General features: G+C 37.1%; 3 protein-coding genes across 3 annotated transcripts in view; 2 read left to right on the top strand and 1 right to left on the bottom strand.

Moving 5' to 3' along the window:
* The window catches only part of LOC107870120 (heavy metal-associated isoprenylated plant protein 7), a gene marked incomplete in the record, with an annotated part of 14,324 nt that extends 9,506 nt beyond the window's left edge, over positions 1-4,818 (top strand). Inside the window, 2 exon segments of the mRNA XM_047412400.1 lie at positions 2,957-3,047; positions 4,151-4,818. Of these exon segments, the coding sequence (XP_047268356.1) occupies positions 2,957-3,047; positions 4,151-4,500 (441 nt within the window).
* A 649-nt stretch (positions 4,819-5,467) lies between these two features.
* On the bottom strand, positions 5,468-11,016 carry LOC107870121 (peptidyl-prolyl cis-trans isomerase FKBP16-3, chloroplastic). Its single transcript, XM_016716546.2, has 7 exons — positions 10,869-11,016; positions 10,123-10,421; positions 8,006-8,089; positions 7,697-7,746; positions 7,077-7,125; positions 6,886-6,960; positions 5,468-5,828 (listed from the first exon to the last, which is right to left on the bottom strand). Exons 1-7 carry the CDS (start codon positions 10,897-10,899, stop codon positions 5,709-5,711), a joined length of 708 nt encoding a protein of 235 aa, XP_016572032.2. The 5' UTR covers positions 10,900-11,016; the 3' UTR covers positions 5,468-5,708.
* Positions 11,017-11,056: 40 nt separating this feature from the next.
* LOC107870122 (trafficking protein particle complex subunit 5) lies at positions 11,057-17,837 on the top strand. Its single transcript, XM_016716547.2, has 8 exons — positions 11,057-11,245; positions 12,840-12,928; positions 13,766-13,829; positions 14,678-14,755; positions 15,984-16,060; positions 16,262-16,328; positions 16,403-16,510; positions 17,541-17,837. Exons 1-8 carry the CDS (start codon positions 11,174-11,176, stop codon positions 17,568-17,570), a joined length of 585 nt encoding a protein of 194 aa, XP_016572033.2. The 5' UTR covers positions 11,057-11,173; the 3' UTR covers positions 17,571-17,837.
* The last annotated feature ends 1,367 nt before the right edge of the window (positions 17,838-19,204 follow it).

Raw genomic sequence — 19,204 nt, forward strand, 5'->3', positions numbered from 1 at the left:
GTGAAATTAGCTATTAATCGATGTTTGCATTAAAATAAATGGCTTATGTTACGCTATGTTTGAATGCGATTTTTCTTTGAATTTTGTGTGAATATGAGATGCTTCGTGTATAAAAAAGCTTAATTTCTTTTTGAACAATTATAACATAATTCTAACTTATTTAACTAATTATGAAATTTTAATTATTATTGTTAACATAAACACAAACTCTTTAATATTCCATATAACTTAGGTTTGACGTAACTGATAAAGTTGTTTCCATGATTAAGAAGTTATGGATTTCAGACGTAAAAATAACCTTTTGTAGAAATGCAGAATAAGACTGCATACGATGAACCTTTGTGGACTGTGGTCCATTCCTTCTTCGAATTCATAGAACAGTCTTTTGTAGAAATGCAAGATAAGATTGTGAATAATGAATTTGATAAAATTGCCTCCATGCAGAAATGCGGGATAAAACTTCTTACAATAGACTTTGTATGTGGTCCGTCATTTCTTCGGATTCATACAAAAATTTCTTATAGAAATACAAAATAAGTCGTGTGTAATGAATTTTTGTAATTTGATTATACTCCGAACTCTGCACGTAGCGAGAGGTTATAATAATTTATCTAATTGGTGAAAGGGACACAATAAAAAAATATTAGAAAGTAATATAGAATTGATAGAGCAGCCACAGCTTGTGACTGTTGTTTCATTGCTGACAATGATAGCAACATAACAAAGAGTTTTTACAGTAAAAAGTTTAGCAAAAAAGACAACTCACTGACCAATCCACTTGGGGTTGCGTGGGGGTGGGGGTGGGAGTGGGGGTAGGCACACTATACAATGAGATTAAAGGGTATATGAATAAGTGGTGTAGATAGATTCCTCCCCCCACCCTTGGTGTTTGGTATCTGCTTTGAGTTTCGATAAATTTAAATTCATATATATATATATATATATAAAGAAGTTCTAATGAACTTTTTTGCATGCCTTCTAGCTTTACCATCGATAACACTTTCTATCGGAATTTATATCTCTGGTTAAGAATGAAGAAATCATATTCATCCAAAGACGGAGCTAGAAGTTTGGATACAGTTCGACTGAATTCACTAGCTTTTGCTCAAACGACACAGTTGTTTTAAACGAACTCATAAGATATGTACATATATTAAATTTCGAACCCAATTATTATTATTTGAAGCCATCATTCTAAAATTCAACATCCATAAAATTGAAATCATGGCTCCGCTTCTACATTAGCGAACTTAAATACGTCATCACAATATGTTTTTTTAAAAAGGGCACCTCTGTGTACTAGAATTCTCGCTTTGCACTGAGTTCGAGGAAAGATCGGACCACAAAAATCTTTTGTACGCACGCATCTTATTGCATTTTTGTCAGAGGCTATTTTCATAACTTAAACTTGTGACACGTGACACAACTTTACCAGTTACTCTAAAACTCCGCTGTGTCACGAAATTTTTTTAAATTTTTAAAAAATAGATATTATAGTATTATTTTTGTTTGTTCTGCCACACTGCCAATACAGTAAAATCTTGAAATGGGGCCTATAAGGGATTCACGAGACTGACATTTCAATACTTTTTGTACTATTCATTCTGCTATTATATAGTTATATACAAATTGTATAAAATAACAATCCCAAGACAATAACTTTAAGATAAGATGACGGCAACAACAACGACATACCCAGTGTATTCATACAAAATAAAGTCAGGGAGGGTAGAGTGTACGTAATCTATATCGCTACCTTCGAGGTGAGGTAGAGAGGCTGTTTTCGATAGATAGTGTTATATAAGAGCAAGAAGCAACTTAAGATAAGGCGACAGGGAAAAATAACTTCTAACATCCTAGCGTAGTCGCACAAAGTGGGGTCTGTGGAAGATAGAGTGTGTGCAGGTCGATCTTATCCTTATCTCAGAGGTAGAGAGAGGTTGTTTTCGATAGACCCTCGATTCAAGAAAAACAGCTCAAGGTAGTTTGGAAAGAGGATAAACGGAAGCGAAAGTATCATAAAGCATACTATTGTACGTAGTCCATACCACTACCTCCGAGGTGAGGTAGAGGGTGTTTTCGATAGACCCTCGACTCAAGACAAAAACAGTTCAGGAAAAGAGTGTAAGATAAGAGCAAGAAACAACTTAAGATAAGATGATAGGGAACAACAACAACAACATCCTAGTGTAGTCCCACGAAATGGGGTCTGTAGAGTGTACGCAGTTCGTACCATTACCTCAGAGGTGAAGTAGAAAGTTTGTTTTCGATAAACCCTCGGCTCAAGACAAAAACAGTTCAAGAAAAGAGCGTTATCTAATAGCAAGAAACGACTTTAAGATAAGATGATACAGAAAAACAACATCAACATCCTAGTGTACGTAGTCCCACAAAGTGGGGTCTGTGGAGGATAGAGTGTGTGCAGGTCGATCTTATCCTTATCTCAGAGGTAGAGAGGTCGTTTCCGATAGGCCCTCGGCTCAAGAAAAACAGTTCAAGGAAGTTTAGAGAGAGGATAAACGGAAGCGAAATTATCATAAAGCATAATAAACAGTAACTATACAAAATAATACGATAATCGAAGTATAAGAAACACCATATAGTAACAAAATCAAAGAACAAGAAACTTACAGGAGCAAACTACAATGACAGGAAAAATCTTGAATTCGTCTCTGAGAGGACGATATTGTTTAAGGGGATTGAGGGTAAGTAATTTGGAATTAAGAGGTAGTTATTATAATTGCGAGCTATTCCTCGCAACTTGTTTGACGCTGAGACGCAGTTATTTGTAGTACTAATGTGCATTTTATTTGTATAACTGCAAATCATAGTTGTTCTGTCTTAAGCTGGAACTATATATTTTCTCAGTCATTTCTGTACTTCACAATATATAACTAGTTTCTCAGTACCTGCATTAACGCGAAAATGTCATATGTTTTTTTCATATAATCGACAGCCTCCTCCGGTGATAACATTGAAGCTCACAGTTCAGATGCATTGTGATGCCTGTGCACAAGTACTGCAGAAGCGAATCCGGAAAATACAAGGTACGTATGATTCAACAACTCACAGATACAATGTGTTATCGTGCATTGTTGTAACAAACTTGTTAGCTAACAGCCAGCGTAAAACTAGTCAGTTCAAGCTGAATCCTCACATTTGTAACCAACTTGCAAATGCACATAACAAATATATTATCGCATGTTACTGTAACAACCAAGAGGTCACGGGTTCAAGCCTTGGAAACAGCCTCTGACAGAAATGCAAGGTAAGGCTGCGTACAATACACCCTTGTGGTGGGGCCCTTCCCCGGACACCGCGCATAGCGGTAGATTTAGTGCACCGGACTGCCCTTTTTGCCCTTACTGTAACAACCTTGTCGGTTGACAGTCAGTGTTAAACTAGTCAACATGTTGAATCTTTTCATCTCTAACGAACTTGCAAATGCATTATTATAACGAACTTGTATGCTGACAGACAACGTCAAACTAGTCAATTCAGGCTGAATCCTTACATTTGTAACGAACTTACAAATGCACATATCAAATAGTATAACATCGTGCATTATTATAACGAACTTTTATTCTGACAGCCAACGTAAAACTAGTCAATTCATGCAGCATCCTTACATTTCTAGCGAACTTACAAATGCACATATCATATAGTATAAGATATATAACGAACTTGTATGCTGACAACCAACGTCAAACTAGTCAATTCATGTAGAATCCTTAAATTTGTGACGAACTTACAGATGCACATATCAAATAGTATAATATTGTGCATTATTATAACGAACTTGTATGCTGAAAGCCAACGTAAAACTAGTCAATTCATATAGAATCCTTACATTTGTAACGAACTTACAAATGTACCTGCAGGCGTTGAATCTGTCACTACAGATCTAGGAAACAACAAGTCATAGTATAATATTGTGCATTATTATAACGAACTTGTATGCTGACAGCCAACGTAGAACTAGTCAATTCATGTTGAATCCTTTACATTTGGTACTAACTTGCAAATGCACTTATCATCTATATCATTGTCCATTATTATGGCCAACTATTCTCGACTGACAGCCAGCGTAAAACTAGTCAATTCTTACTGAATCCTCACGTTTATAACTAACTTGCAAATGTACCTGCAGGCGTTGAATCTGTCACGACAGACCTAGGAAACAATCAAGTCATAGTAAAAGGTGTCGTTGATCCAGAAAAGTTGGCGAGCGATGTGTACAAGAGGACAGGGAAGCAAGCTATAGTAGTGAAGGAGGAAGAGGTTAAAAAGGAAGAAGAGAAGAAAGAAGAAGAGAAAAAAGAGAAAGAAGAAGAAGAAAAGAAAGAAGAAAAAGGCAAAGAAGAAGAAGATGATAAGACAACAACAGATATCAAGAAAAGTGAATATATGTATCAAAAGGACTACATTTTCATGGAGTATGCTAATTACCCACCTCAGATATTCAGTGATGAAAATCCTCATGCTTGTTCTATCATGTAACCGTTTCGGTTACTCATCATCATCATCAGTGGCGGAACCAAGATTATCATGTAACCTTATAGGTTACTCATCATCATCAGTGGCGGAACCAGGATTTTTTACAAGGGAATTTAGAAAATTTCAAAAGCGTTATGAAACGCTTGTGATTTGAACCTATTGTTCTGCATGCATGTTCAATTTTCGATATGTTCTAGTCTAGTATATGCTAATAAAGATCTATTAAATTGGCAATTCTGGTGTTTTGATGCTCTAAGTTGTTGAACAAGATGTAAATACTTTAGTAGTTCCAAATATTTGAGATTATGGTGTTGATGTTTACCCCTCCCTATTGGTAGTTCAAACTACTTTTGCGACCAATACACGCATAAATATCCTAATACAAATACAAGATCTGAACAAAAGCTACGACTTGGCCGGTATCAGTAGGTGCAGGATACCAGCTTGTTATACTGCTTAACATATAGTACTCCATATTCAGGACCACCAGTTCATATTTACAATTGCAACCATAAAAAGATTGAAAGGTTGCCAAGTCACTTCCAAAAAAAATTATGTTTGTATATATTTGTCCTCTACTTTAGGACCACATCCCAAAGAGTGTGATGTAATGCAAGTATTAGTGACTGCTTTCACGACTCGAACACGTGACCTATAGGTTATACGGGCGATAACTTTACTGTTACTCCAAGGCTCCCCTTTAATCTGATGTCAAATATTTAAACAACTAGGTGTACTAAGCTTTTGCTATGCACGAGGTTCGACAAAAGGCCCGACCATAAGGGTCTAGTACGAAGCCTTACCCTGCATTTCTGCAAGAGACTGTTTCCTAAGCTCACCGTGACCTCCAGATCACACGGCAACAACTTTACCAATAACGTCAAGGCGCTCCCTCAAGATATTCTCAACCATTTGGACAAAATGGCAGCGCCATGGAGAAAAGTATTTCAAATAGAAGAAACTAGGAAGAAGCAAATAAGATTGGGTGATCTTTAACATTTATTTGTCATGTCTATATTCATGTACAGATGCTTTATGAACACATACAAGAGCTAAGATACAGTAGCAAAACTGGACTGTATACAACAAAGAAATTAGCATATAATAGAGAAATGCAGTAGGAATAATGATAGTAATTAGATTAGCCTTTCCTCAGCTTTATCGATACATGCCAATGGAAAAAATAATACAAGAAAAAGAATGTAAAATGATCACTCTTCGTCAGATTCAAGACCAGGTATGTACTCCAAACTCACATCGAACACTACTGGGCTGTTAGGAGCCACTCTTGGCCTTCCAGGAGCCGATGTCAGACCTTTCGGAAATGCCAACTATCCAACAGAAATATGTGTAAGAGACATAGTCTATAGAAAGATCTTCATTAATCTGGAGGATTTCAAGTCAATTGCCAAGAATGCATAAAGTGTGAATGTAAAACAGATAGAACTTAAGCTATTGCATATATTAAAAGTTAATGACCCCCCTCCAAACTTCACGGGACAACTGTAAGAAAGCATTACGCCATCCTCGATGACATTATTTTGAATAACTTCTCATCAGGCAGAAAGAAAAATTGTGTGTGTGTGCGGGAGGGGGGACCCTAAAGGAAGGTATGGAGGTCGAGGATTAGGGTAGAAAGGTAACAGGTAGCCGTGGGTTGTCATACTTTTATGTGAGAGCGGCAAGGGGTTAGTCTGCTCATCTTCTCCTTCTTTAGTTGTATTACTTAGTCTTCACGTTGTATCTTATTCTTCAATTTTTACTACTACCAGTTGCTTCACTTGCTATTTTGCTATCACTATTTTCCACCCAATCCTGCTTTGATTACACTTCTTTTGAGCCGAGGATCTTATAGGAAACATTCTCTCTACCCCACAAAGGTAGGGATAATGTCCAGGATAGCCAAGATCGATCCATCTCAATCTATAACATTCAGTTTTTCCAATTTGTCAGCCCACGATTATAAGTTCTCGTTGATTACGACCTATAGTAACCAGGCTATCTAGCGATTTTAAACCTGTTTGCATAGGCTCGTGCGCTGATTTACATTCAATAATCCCAGGGGTGTACATCCTACCCTCCCAGACCCCACTTGTGGAACTACACTAAGTATGTTGTTGTTGTTGTCTCATCAAGCAGAAAAAGTTTAGGAGGATAAAGTTTGAGAAAAGTCGAGGCTTTGAAAGATGGCAGCCTTGCAGGTAGCTGCTTATCCGTGTGAAAAACTAGAGATATTGTTTTTCTTTCTTTTCACAACTAAAAGGCGATATCTAAACCTGTCAATCCCACAAAGAAGCATTTATCCCTACGTATAGGTTTGATTATTATATTTTTCTCATTTGCACATTACATCTGTAAAATGAGAAATTCAGAAGGCATAGAACTTACAGATCCAGGTACATAGAGTCGACGTAGTCCTCCCACTTTCATGCTCAGGATCCCTTCGTCAAGTCCTTTGATTACCTACTCTAGCAATTGAAATTAGTTAGTCATGTTATAACCAAACTATGAAGCCTAATATTCAGCTGCTATTACCGCACAGAAATCAGAAATTGTCATGAATATGTACTAAAGCTTACCTGTTCAGCGCCTACACGGAAAATGTAAGGTCGACCTTTCTCCAGGGAGCTGTTAATTCAGAAATCAAAAAATCTTGCGAAAGTTAAGACTTTATGAAAAACCACTGAATCATAAACCTCATTATCTGAAATGCAGAACAAAGAATGCAGGCGTGTTTTGAAGAAATGGAGAACTAGACTTCTTAAAAGAGAAACACCAAATTATTTTTATAAGGTTACGTATCTAAGCATTATGACAAAATGAAAAAAATTTCTGCAACTTTTTCCTTCATGTACAAAACAAGCACCAAACTTAAAGAAGAAACTGAAACAAAAATGTTACAAAGAGAACCTTCCTCCTCATCTCTTTCCTCCTGGAGGGGATATTTTTATTTACTTTAAGATTTTCTTTCCGTTTCTCTTCCGGGTATCATTACGCTATTTGGCTGCCGATCAGTAAATTACATGCCTCCTTATAAATATGCCACGCTGCGCAAGTACATACAATGTGCACGCGTTATAACATCATGACCCTACTGTGAAAAGGCATATATCTTTCATATGCTTCAGCGAATGAAGTTTCCAAATGACCAAAATTGTCAAAGCTTTTATATAATTTTGTAAAATAATCAACAACCAACCTGTCAAAAATTTGTCCTGAGGGAACCATCGCAACATAATTTGCAGCCACCTGTCATCATGAAACAATATTCGACTGATCAAAATAATGAATAGAATAAAATTTTGAATAGAACTTACACGAATGAAGGAGCCAGATATCTTTTCTTCCACATGAAGCAGCGTAAAATACTGGCTTGGTGGCTTTACCATTAATGACAAATGACTAAGGTAATTAACCAGCTAGTTTGGTGAAGAAGAAAGTTCATAGCACCGTAATTCGTCCTTCATTTTTACATAAGAATCATAGTATCAGACATCAGGATACATACCTGGAAACCAACGGGGGGATTAGGGCCTCGACCAACTTTGATGTCCTTATACTGCAAGCCTGATTCAGTCGTTACCATAGGAACCTTCACTTATGAAAAAATTCTACTATTAGTGAGGTTCAGAGGCTCCCTACGATAAAGGATATGTTCGTGTATATTCGCAACGTGCGACCTTTGCACAGCCTCCTAAGCTGATGGACATTATGTTAAACCTCATATGTCAATTATGATTATGAATTTCAAGTAAAAAATGAATTTTATAATAGATACCAATTAGAAATATCTCCGAAAAAGATGGTAGTAATGAAGCTATTTCAGTTCAATTGTTAGACCATTTCGGCTCTTGTTATCATTTGTCTGCCAAGAGCCTGTTAAAGATTAACTGAATAAAACGGCACTTCTAGTTCATGCTAAATTGCAACTTCACTGTTGGAAACTAGAATAATAGAATGACACTGCAACAAAGAGAACTAAATTCCATTGAAGATCGTTACAAGAATCTTCAGACAGTGATAGTGAGAATTGCAACTTAGCAAATCTATGCGTACATATAGCAATTGTATGTCCAACTATATGGTCAAATCACTAAATCGAGCGCTATGAATTCACCATATACTGTATAAACATTTTTTTTAGGAAAAGACACTGGATTGAGAAGTACTTATTCTTGCCACATCCAAGTAACATGCTCTCCTGTTACTCCAGAATTAGGAATGATTCTTGCAGGATCTTAACAGGGATACTCGGAAAGCAAGGACCCACGTTATAAGTGCTTTAGTAAATTCGAAGGTGAAAAACTGAAAGTTAATCATAATGTGGGAAGTACAATTACTCTTTTAGACTAGCAAGCATAAGTTGCGTGGACTCTTCACTTTCGATGCCACACCCACACCTATGTCGGATTCTCCAAAAATACACTATCTTTGGGGAATTTGATATTCACCGGTTGACATTTTTGAAGTGTCCGAGCAACATAGCTACGTGAAGAGTTTCTCTTGAAATTAGCATTAGCGTAGCAGATGGCAAGCACTAAACGAGTCAAAAAAAAAAAGGCCGCGCATCAAACAAGTTTAATGATAAATTAGCGTGTATTCAGCCATGATTCATGAGTAAACTCAACCTTAAATCTAAAGTAAAAGCATAAAATCAACTCTATTTATATTTCAGGTCAATATGTCATTTTTTTTAAAAGGTTTATACCTTGTTAAGGAGAACTTGACCGAAAGGCGGCTGTTGCTAATGTCTGAATTTAAGGGTGGACATTCCTGGAAGAGAAATGTATAAGGAGTTGCCAAAGGTAAACATGTTTCCGTTCTCATTTCTATAACACACCTCGTTTTGGGATATCCCAGAGTACTATTTAACATCATACCACTCGTAATATTATCTTATACAATTTTCACAACATTCAAGATTCAAAGTCATTTAACTGTTCAAATTTTAAACTTTGATTATGATGCTTTCTCTATTCTTTCATTCACTTCTTTAGCTCAAATCTCATTCCTACAGATACCCTCCATTATGGACACGATTGTTATTAGTTCATTTCAATACGAATGACACCTTTCTTAGTTCAACTCAAACTTCTCATTTTCAATGCTAATGTCATCATAGCATGTTTAAGACAACAAGTTACAAAATTCTTTCTTTTTTACTTAACTTTGTGCCACATAAATCGAACCAGGGAAGTAAATACATGAGAACAAATATAACAACAATAACAACTACATACACAGTGAAATACCACAAGCGGGGAGGATAGAGTATATGTAGACCTAAGCACTACCTCGTGGAGGTAGAGAGCCTATTTCTGGAGGACCCTCGACTCGGGCAAATCAAATCAAAGTAAGTATGAAAAGGAAAATGATAGTGAAGAAAACATAGCAACTATTACGGAAACAGTAACAACAACCAAATAGTACAATAACTGAAATACCATAAGCAACAACAACAGATGATGATAGAAATCGATGAGGCATAGCAACTAATACGGAAACGGTAACAACAACAAAATAGTCCAATATCCGAAACATCATAAACAACAGATGATGATAGAAACCTACGAGAACAACTATTAACAATTCAAAATGAGAGGGAGCTAAATAACCTCACCATACATTTTCAAGCTCTTTCTCACATTCAGCATCACAAAGCTTTGGTTTTTCCTCCGGTGGCAATCCAGCTGCTTCAGCATAACACGAACCAACCAAGAAACTCGAAACCCCACAAAATCCCAACCCCATTAACAAGTCTCTCCGCTTAGTTGTTTTGTACCCATCAGCATCTTCAGTAGTACGCATCAAATTCTCTTGTGCCCACAATCTTAAACCCCATTTCCTCTTCAACCCATTTTGCATTTGGGTTTTTCCAATTGTTTGATGATGATTCTTGAACACATTTATTGAAAAGGCTGAACCTTTATATTCAAGAACACAGTATATAAACCAAATGAGTACAAAAATAACAACAACATACTCTGTGTATTCCCATACAGTGGGGCATGAGTAGGATAGAGTGTACGCAGTCTGTACCACCTCAAAGATGAGGTAGACATACTGTTTCCGATAGACCCCATCTCAACACTAAATGAGTACTCACTCGATCCCATTTTACTCGTCCACATTACTAAATCAAGAAATAATTAATTAAAATTTTCTCATATTACTCTTATAATTAAGCGCGAACACTTGTTTGTAGAGTGTCAAAAAAGTTTAATCGAATTAGTAAAACTACCTTCTTATTTACGATTTCTAGTACACGTTTAAAAGGAAAAGTGAGCAACTAAAATGAAACGGAGGGAATATATACTTGAGTTGTAAAATGAGGAAGAAAAATTAACTTTTCAAGATTTAAGTGAGCTTACTGAATGGAAGTATAAGGGAAGTTGATGCCATTGTTGTGATAATTCTACCAGCTATGTGTTACTTATCATCAGTTTTTTGATAGCAGAGAATATAGTGTAAGTGGATAATGAAATAAAAGATGTGGCATTTTTATAGCATTTTTAAATGTTGAGTTAAATAAGGGACTACATTTGAAATATCCCAAAAATAGAAGGACCATTTTGTCATTTTCTTCTTTTCTCTTTGATCTCCCTTTACAGTTTCTTTCAGTGAATAACAAAATCTGAGTAGCAGCAACACTAGACTGCTGAAAGATCTAGAGAAGATGATAAGTGTAGGGAAGATCAAACAGTACACTAATGTTCTTGAAAGACCCCTTAGCAAAGGCAAACAAGAGGTACTTTTTGTTACTTTCTTGTTTTCTCAAATTTTTTTAAAACATTTTTGTATAAAGAAAAACTCTATTTTGTGTTCTAAATACTCATTAAGTGCAAAAAAGGAAAAAAAAAGGTTCTTTTTTACCATTGATGCTAAAAATTATTGATTCTTGTTATCAATTTTGAATCTTTTTAGCTAAAGGGTGTTGGTGAGTTTGGGGTGGGGTTGGGGGTTGGGGGTACTATAGATCCTAATAACATTGACCAAAGCTACCAATTTTGAATCTTTTTAGCTAGAAGGTGTTGATGGAGAGCCTAATAACATTGACCCAAGTTGCCAAATTTTGAATCTTTTTAGCTAGAGGGTGTTGATGGGGTGGGGTTTTTTTGGGGAGGGGGGGGGGGGGGTGCTATAGAGCCTAATAACATCTACCCATATTATCAGTTTAAGTCCTTTTAGCTAGAGGGTGTTGGTGTTGGTGGGATTGGGGTGTGGGGTGTGGGGTGGGGGTGGGGGGGGGGGGAATACTTCGCATGTCAGTTTGAGTGCTTTTGCTTAACTCAATTTTGTGTTATAAATCCTTTTAGCAGTTCAAGAAAGAAATAGAAACGGTTCTTTTTTCAGTATGGATCTTAATATTGACCTAGAGCGGGTGGGGGGGCTATAGATCCTAATAACATTGACCCCAGTAACCAAATTTTGATCTTTTTAGCTAGAGGGTGTTGGTTTGATGGGGTGAGGGTGGAGGAGCTTGGGATATACTATGGAGATTAGTGATTGAGGCCCTTTGCTGGTCAGTTTGAGTGCTTTTACTTAACTCAATTTGTATCATAAATCCTCTTAGTTGTGTAAGAAAAAAGGGGTTATACCTGGTACCCGTTGCCATATCTTGTGGATTTAGTCGAGGTGCGCGCAAGCTGACCCGGACACCACGGTTAACAAAAAAAGAAAAGAGGGGGGGGGGGGGGGGGGGGTTAACTATAGATCCTAGTAATATTGACCCAAGTTCCTGAATTTAGATCTTTGGTGTGGGTGGTATGGGGTAGGTTTGGGGGGGATATACTTTGCAGTCTAGTGATTGAAGCCCTTTACTGGTCAGTTTGAGTGCTTTTACTTAACTCAATTTGTATCATAAATCCTCTTAGCTGTGTAAGAAAAAAGGGGTTATACCTGGTACCTGTTGCTGGTGGCAGGTATCCCGTAGATTTAGTCGAGGTGTGCGCATGCTGGCCCGGATACCACGGTTATCAAAAAAAAAAGGGGGGGAGGGGGGTGTACTACAGATCCTTGTAACATTGACACAAGTTCCTAAATTTAGATCTTTTTAGCTAGAGGGTGTGGGTGGGATGGGGTAGGCTGGGTGGGTTTGGGGGGATATACTTTGCAGACTAGTGATTGAAGACCTTTGCAGGTTAGTTTGAGTGCTTTTGCTTAACTCAAATTTGTGTTCAAGAGAAAAAGAAGGGCTCTTTTTCATTATTGATCCTAATAATACCGATCCATGTTACCAATTTTAAATTTTTTTGGCTAGAGTATGTGGGTGGAGTGGATTGGGTGTGGGGTGTGGGGGTGAGGATATACTTTTGCAGACTTGTGATTGAGGCTCTTTGCAGGTCAGTTTGAGCGCATTTGCTTTCTTGTTTTCGGAGCTTGTTCAGTACAATCAGACTCAAGTGGACAACATCACTGAATTAGAGCGAAGGTGATTTTCAAGATCTCAGCCTTTTTGTTTATTTGTCTTTGTATTGCTGAACTACGAGGATTCATCATGAAATAAGCTTAAATGAAAAATTGGGTATTCGTATAGACAAACCCCGACTTGTTTAACACTGAGTTGTAGTTGTTGTTGCCCTTGTATTGCTGAAATTAGAGGGAAAGGGACTTGTATGTCTGTGGAACTTAGAGAATTACTCGTATTGGAATGGACCGCATAGGATAAACTGGTTATGGAGGATTCGTACAGTCGTACACTGACTATTTTGGAGTGGAGGCGTAGTTGATTTCTTTGATCATTTTACATTAGTGTTGCTCTAAATATGAAATGCTCTTTGTTTTTCTTGTTCCCACTATATCTTGTTGGTGCTTAAGAGTTTTTTCCATGGCGTCATGTCAATATAGGAGAACAATTAACGCATTCCCATTCTCCATATTACTAGCTTCAGATGAAAGGAACGATCGCCTTGGGTTAAGGATTAACTATGTTAACTACTTGTATGCCATTGTTGATACTTTTACATTCATTTTTTTGAATTCTTCCCTTATCGAAAGGAATAAAGCTACTTTTGCTTCACCTAAACTTTTGGAAGGAACCATTTATCTGATCATTTTGTGCTAAAAAGAAGGCATTAAGAAATGGGACCGAATATCAGTCAAATTGAAGCGCCAAAGGATAAGCAGAATCATCTGCGAACTTGAGCTTAAATTTTTCTGTCCTTTAAAGTTTGATATAGTTTTTTGCAGTAAGATTTTGCCGTTGCGACAAATTTCAGTGTATTTGTGAACACATTCTTGTAGATGTTAATGATTTTCTGGAAAACAGGTTGGAGGATGCTGGTTATGCTGTTGGAGCGCGGATTTTAGAACTCCTCTGCCATAGGGAAAAGGTACGAAGCTTCAAGCAATTGCCATCCTAATGTGCTGCTTTTCACTTCTTCACTTAGAGCAACACCGTATCTAGATGCTAGGTATCTGTTGTCAAACCAGCGAACCTTGACCACATAATTCTCCAGGCCAGTTATTTCCATTTAATCTGTGTCCGTTACATAGAAATCTATACTTCAAGCATATTTACTTACAGTAATTTTGAATTCAATCATGTTTACGTCTTCAAATCGTTTTTGAAATGGGAAATGTTTTACAACCATGATCGTTTGATTTTGACACTTTAGACTGGGAAACTATAGAGGAGAATATGATGACTACCTGGAAACTTAGCCACATACTTAGTAGCCGTTTGGCCTGGAAAATTATTTCGCTTTAGTGAAAAAAGTGAAAACATGCTGCCATGAATTTTCCAACTCCAATTCCGGAAAATTATTTGGAAAAGTGAAAACAAGTTTTACTTGTTTTCACTTTTTTCACTCATACTTCTCTCACAAAATTTCAAAAACAACTTTAATTTATATTCATGGGCAAACACGACTCCAACTCCAACTCCAGAAAAAACTAATTTTCATGGCCAAACGGGGCCTTAACCGATGTCATTCCCCATTAAAAACTTCAGAATTAGGACAAAATCAAGTATAGACTCGGAAAGAAGCTAGCTATACTGCTGCTATCATGGCTGCTTTACCACGTGAAGAATGCCATATTACATAAAATCCTATGAAGTTACTTTCTAATGTTTAAGCAAGCAAATTTTGATGGTTATTTGTTGTACTAGCCTACTAGGTGAAGAGCTTTGTTTTCAAACTTGACGCAGTAATTGTTCTAAATCTTCATAATGTTGCAGGGAAACAGAAGGGAGACACGACTTCTGGGGATTTTATCGTTTGTGCACAGCACAGTATGGAAGGTTTTGTTTGGGAAGGTCAACTTCTTTTTCTTGTTTCTGTCCTTCCCCTTTTGTTTAAACACTTTTCCCATCTTCCTTGAATAGACTAATTTGTTTTCTCGGGGGACTGTACTTCAGTTTTCTGTTGTTTATGGTTTTTGTGTATATGTTTGGTTATAGACAGTTGGGGGTGGGGATTACTGGAAACTTTTTCAGTGCAAACGGAGAGAAATGATCATTTAACAAGATTGAGTTCTTATACTTCTAGGAGAAAACGCTCTATCTCTACCTATGTTTTCAAGTAACTCGCTTAGCAGCAAGCGTGGAAAACTGTAGCATATATTCTATCACTTATTCAACTGCTTAGGATGTACATCATGTAGCATGTGAATGTTGCGTTTCATCTTTTCTTCATTTTAGTTCTGTTTGATGGAATATCAAATAGGGTTTGTGGATATGATGCTTTATGGTAATTCAGTATGCTGGTGAGAGCGATCACACATGACTGAAGTCGCAAGAAAGAAAAACGTCTTTTATAATGAAGCATAATGGATTTGATATTTTGATCATAGTTGTTTTCAGTGACCTTAAATTAAGAACTTCTATGCCGCAATTTTAATCATGCGCCGAACTGTAACGTGGTTGGAGCTAAAATCATTTTTATACTTACTATGTTCGAAGTTTCGACATTCTCCTCTTTATCTATAATTAACATTCTTCTCTTGAATCCTACTTGATATTATTTCTTAATTCGTTCTGAAATTCATCGCCACATGTATCTACTTCCTAATTACAAGAGATGTACCATTTTGTTAAAAGCTAACAATTGGTTTCAGAATGCTTGCATGTTAAGAAGCACGTGTTTTTCCTTTGTATATGTAATGTTCATACCCACTAGCACAACATTCCATTTAATCTTTTTCATAACGACCTTTACTGTATGTTTGTTATTCTTATAATCTGTTTTAGGTTCCTATGATTGTGATATAACTCTCTATGTCTCGTGATCAAGTAATTCATTGTTTGCGGGGTATTTTTCCAACCTACAATAAATCTGTATGCATATTTTCTTCTCATTTTCATCGTCTTGTCTGACTTTTTAAAAAGTTTTTCTTAATTGTTTCTTCAACGATATGCTCTTTTGGAATGAGTGGCATCAGGCTCCTCTAGCATAGTTTTTACCTTTAGCGACGAATCAAATTATTTTGCCTATGAATTTGTTTGAGGATGAACTAGGTGAAACATTTTCGCTTTTGTATACCAGGTTGCTGACTCGCTTGAGAAAGGCACTGAACATGAAGATGAATATATGATTAGTGAGAAGGAGCTCCTTGTGAATAGGTGATTTTGACTGAAGCATCACAAATATTTTCGATCATCTACTTGCTGTAAGGCTGCGTAGAATAGACCCTTGTGGTCCGGCCCTTCCCCGGACCCCGCACATAGCGGGAGCTTAGCGCACCGGGTTGTCCTTTTTTTTCTCCTTAACTTGCTGTTGTCACTCTTATATTTGATTTTGGCTGATACACGTTTACATTATAGATTCATTTCAATTCCAAAAGATATGGGTGCTTTCAACTGTGGAGCTTTTGTTGCGGGTATTGTAAGGGTAAGATCATTATTGGCTTTGATTCGTCTACCGCTCCTGCAAGCTCTTATTTATTTTCGTTTTTCATCTTGAAGGGAGTTCTAGAAAATGCAGGCTTCCCAGCGGTAGTGACAGCTCATTTTGTCCCTGTGGAGGGGCAGCACCGACCCCGAACGACAATTTTGATAAAATTTGCTGAAGAGGTAAATTTCAGTTTTATTTTATCTTTTCATTTAACTATATATATTTGTTGGCTGCTCTACTGAGTTTTTAAGTGCCACCGACGCAATGGGCTACTTCCTCCGTCTCTTATTATGTAAACCTAGTTGACTGAAGGCGCCAAGTTTAAGAATAAAAAGAAAGACTTTTGGAACTTGTGGTCTAAACATGCCGTGACGCTTGTGTGTCTATAAAATCAGTTCATTAACGGTAAACTGCAAAGTTTAAAGCTAATTGTTTCCAGATATAGAAGGGTATCATTCTTTTTGGAACATAATATGATACTAATAGGAAAGTAGTGTCGCATAAAACGAAACAGATTGAGTGTTTTCTTTACGTGATGATACCGTTAGATTGTAAGCCATATTGATAAATTCTGAATTCGGTCCTTGTAATAGTTGGCTAAGCATTAACCGTAAACTTGATCCCTCTATATAAGAAATATGTGATATTTAGATTATTTTAGAATTGCATTATGGAGCAATAATACGAATTTAACATAACACATCAGTAAGTAAACGGTTTAGCACTTGATAACTCATTAAATTCGTAAAGATTCATCAGTAGAGGATCAAAACTCCACATATCAATAAACTGAAAGCTAAATGTGCTTAACAAAAGATCAAGAATTTTACAATATTTGATGGACTAAAAGCTCAAATCTCCGCTCTCCTCCCTCTGCGCGTTAAAAGAACGATAAAAGTAGTATGACTATCAAAGTGCACACAGACTTGTTTTTCCTTTGATTTGTTTCACTTGAGCCGAGGGTCTTGTGGGAGCAGCCTCTCTACCTCCAAAGGTAGAGGTAAGGTATGCGTACAGTTGACCTAAGTTGCTCGGACTCTCCAAAAATGTTGCCGCACCCGAGTTGGATCCTTCAAAAATGTACTACTTTTGAAGTATCTGACACGCACCAGATGACATTTTTGAAGAGTCCGAGCAACATAGGCATACACTATATACTCCCCGGACGTCACTTTGTGGGTTTTCACTGATACTACTGCTTGTGTACAGGTACTAAGAAGGGAAGCAACACTAGGTTGATGTTTATTTGTCATCATAGTTTGGAGCAAACGACATTAGGATGAGATGACAAATGAAACATCCTTTGATTGTTCCAACACATGTTCTATGTTCATGTCAATCCTAAGATCATACAAATTTCCAGTTGTGGCATTATTTGCTATGTTACCATACTAGATTTGTTCAACACGTTAGGTTCATCGCGAAAAATTGTATCAAAACATCAAACGTTGTTCTTTCTGGTGTAAAATATTCAATTTGGAAGGTGATTTCTGGTTCAATTGAAAACAACCTCTCTACTTCTTCGGAGGTAGTGGTATGGACTGCGTACATTTTACCTGGGTAAGTTGTTGCTGTTGAAGGTGATTTCTGGCGCTTTCATGTTGTCGATGAGAGCTACAAGTGGACAGTTATTGAGACAAATTCGAGTTGGAGAGTTTAGTGTTCCTTTTTATAGGGGTTTCGCAGCTAATCTTGATTCGCGTTCAGAGTCAACTTTTGACGGCAAAGTCACTCCCTACTCTCTGGCTTGAAATCGAGAGTTTTTGTTTAGGATAAAGGAGTATTTACCGCTCCACTGCACCCTTTTGGTGGTGGTTGATGTTGTCTTGCTTTGTGAAATTTTCAAATAGTATTAGAAGATTTATTATAGTAAGCATTACCCTAATATGAATCTATATATATCTATATCTATATATATACACTCCTTTTATGTCTAAATCTGGAAATTCTAGACATAAATAACGATTTCGCTTTCGAATATGCATGCAAGTGTACGCGGTCGTTAAAGTAATAAGTAATTGTAAGCAATCGGGTACTAGGCGGGCGGAATTGTCCCCGATAGATTTTTTCATCGGAAATTGACTGATTTCTAGTAGTGTTAGACCCCTTATAAAATAAAGAGTAAAGCATTTAGTACTCCTTTGAACTATGATCAAATTTGCGGAGACCTCCCCTCTCCTCCAACTAAATTTTAGCGTATTTTTGTCATCCTTTTTAGATGACGTGACACCTTTTATCAACCTTTTTAGCTAACGTGGGTCTCTTTTTATGTAATAAAGGTGTCACGTCAGCATAAAAGGGTGACAAAAATATGCTAAAATTGAGTTTGGGATGGGGTAGGTGGGGGGTAATATGATCCCTGTAAAGTTGGAGTGTGTCGTAGCAACTTTGATCATAGTTCGAGGGGATATTGGATGTTTTTCTCTAAAATAAAAGGAAGTGAAGTTGGAGTGTGTCATAGCAACTTTGATCATAGCTCGAGGGGATACTGGATGTTTTTCTCTAAAATAAAAGGGAGTGTGTCGTAGCAACTTTGACCATAGTTCAAGGGGATACTGGATGTTTTTCTCTAAAATAAAAGGAAGTAAAGTTGGAGTGTGTCGTAGCAACTTTGACCATAGTTCAAGGGGATACTGCATGTTTTTCTCTAAAATAAAAAAGAAGTGAAGTTGGAGTGCGTCATTGCAACTTCGACCATAGCTCGAGGGGATGTCTGTTATAAACTAAACGAGAGAGCCCAACCCAAAAGACTAGTCTGATAGGTGGGAGAACTCATTTGGCCTATAAACCCCTTACCATTTCTCTATTTTTTCAATGTGGGACAATTGGTTCATAACAATCGCCTCCGCTTGAAAACCAACGACCTCGTTGGT

The sequence above is a fragment of the Capsicum annuum genome, chromosome 5 (assembly GCF_002878395.1).
Source record: "Capsicum annuum cultivar UCD-10X-F1 chromosome 5, UCD10Xv1.1, whole genome shotgun sequence".
In the NCBI taxonomy this organism is placed as follows: domain Eukaryota; kingdom Viridiplantae; phylum Streptophyta; class Magnoliopsida; order Solanales; family Solanaceae; genus Capsicum; species Capsicum annuum.

Bases quoted from the DNA above. Each gene is read 5' to 3' on its own strand.
- LOC107870121 (XM_016716546.2), bottom strand. From the start codon at position 10,899: ATGGCATCAACTTCCCTTATACTTCCATTCA. The intron at 7,747-8,005 runs GTATGTATCCTG...TCATGATGACAG, and splicing joins ATCCCCCCGTTGGTTTCCAG to GTGGCTGCAAATTATGTTGC. The intron at 6,961-7,076 runs GTAAGCTTTAGT...TTGCTAGAGTAG, and splicing joins TCCGTGTAGGCGCTGAACAG to GTAATCAAAGGACTTGACGA.
- LOC107870122 (XM_016716547.2), top strand. From the start codon at position 11,174: ATGATAAGTGTAGGGAAGATCAAACAGTACACTAATGTTCTTGAAAGA. The intron at 16,329-16,402 runs GTAAGATCATTA...TTCATCTTGAAG, and splicing joins TTGTTGCGGGTATTGTAAGG to GGAGTTCTAGAAAATGCAGG. The intron at 16,511-17,540 runs GTAAATTTCAGT...GCTTGTGTACAG, and splicing joins TGATAAAATTTGCTGAAGAG to GTACTAAGAAGGGAAGCAAC.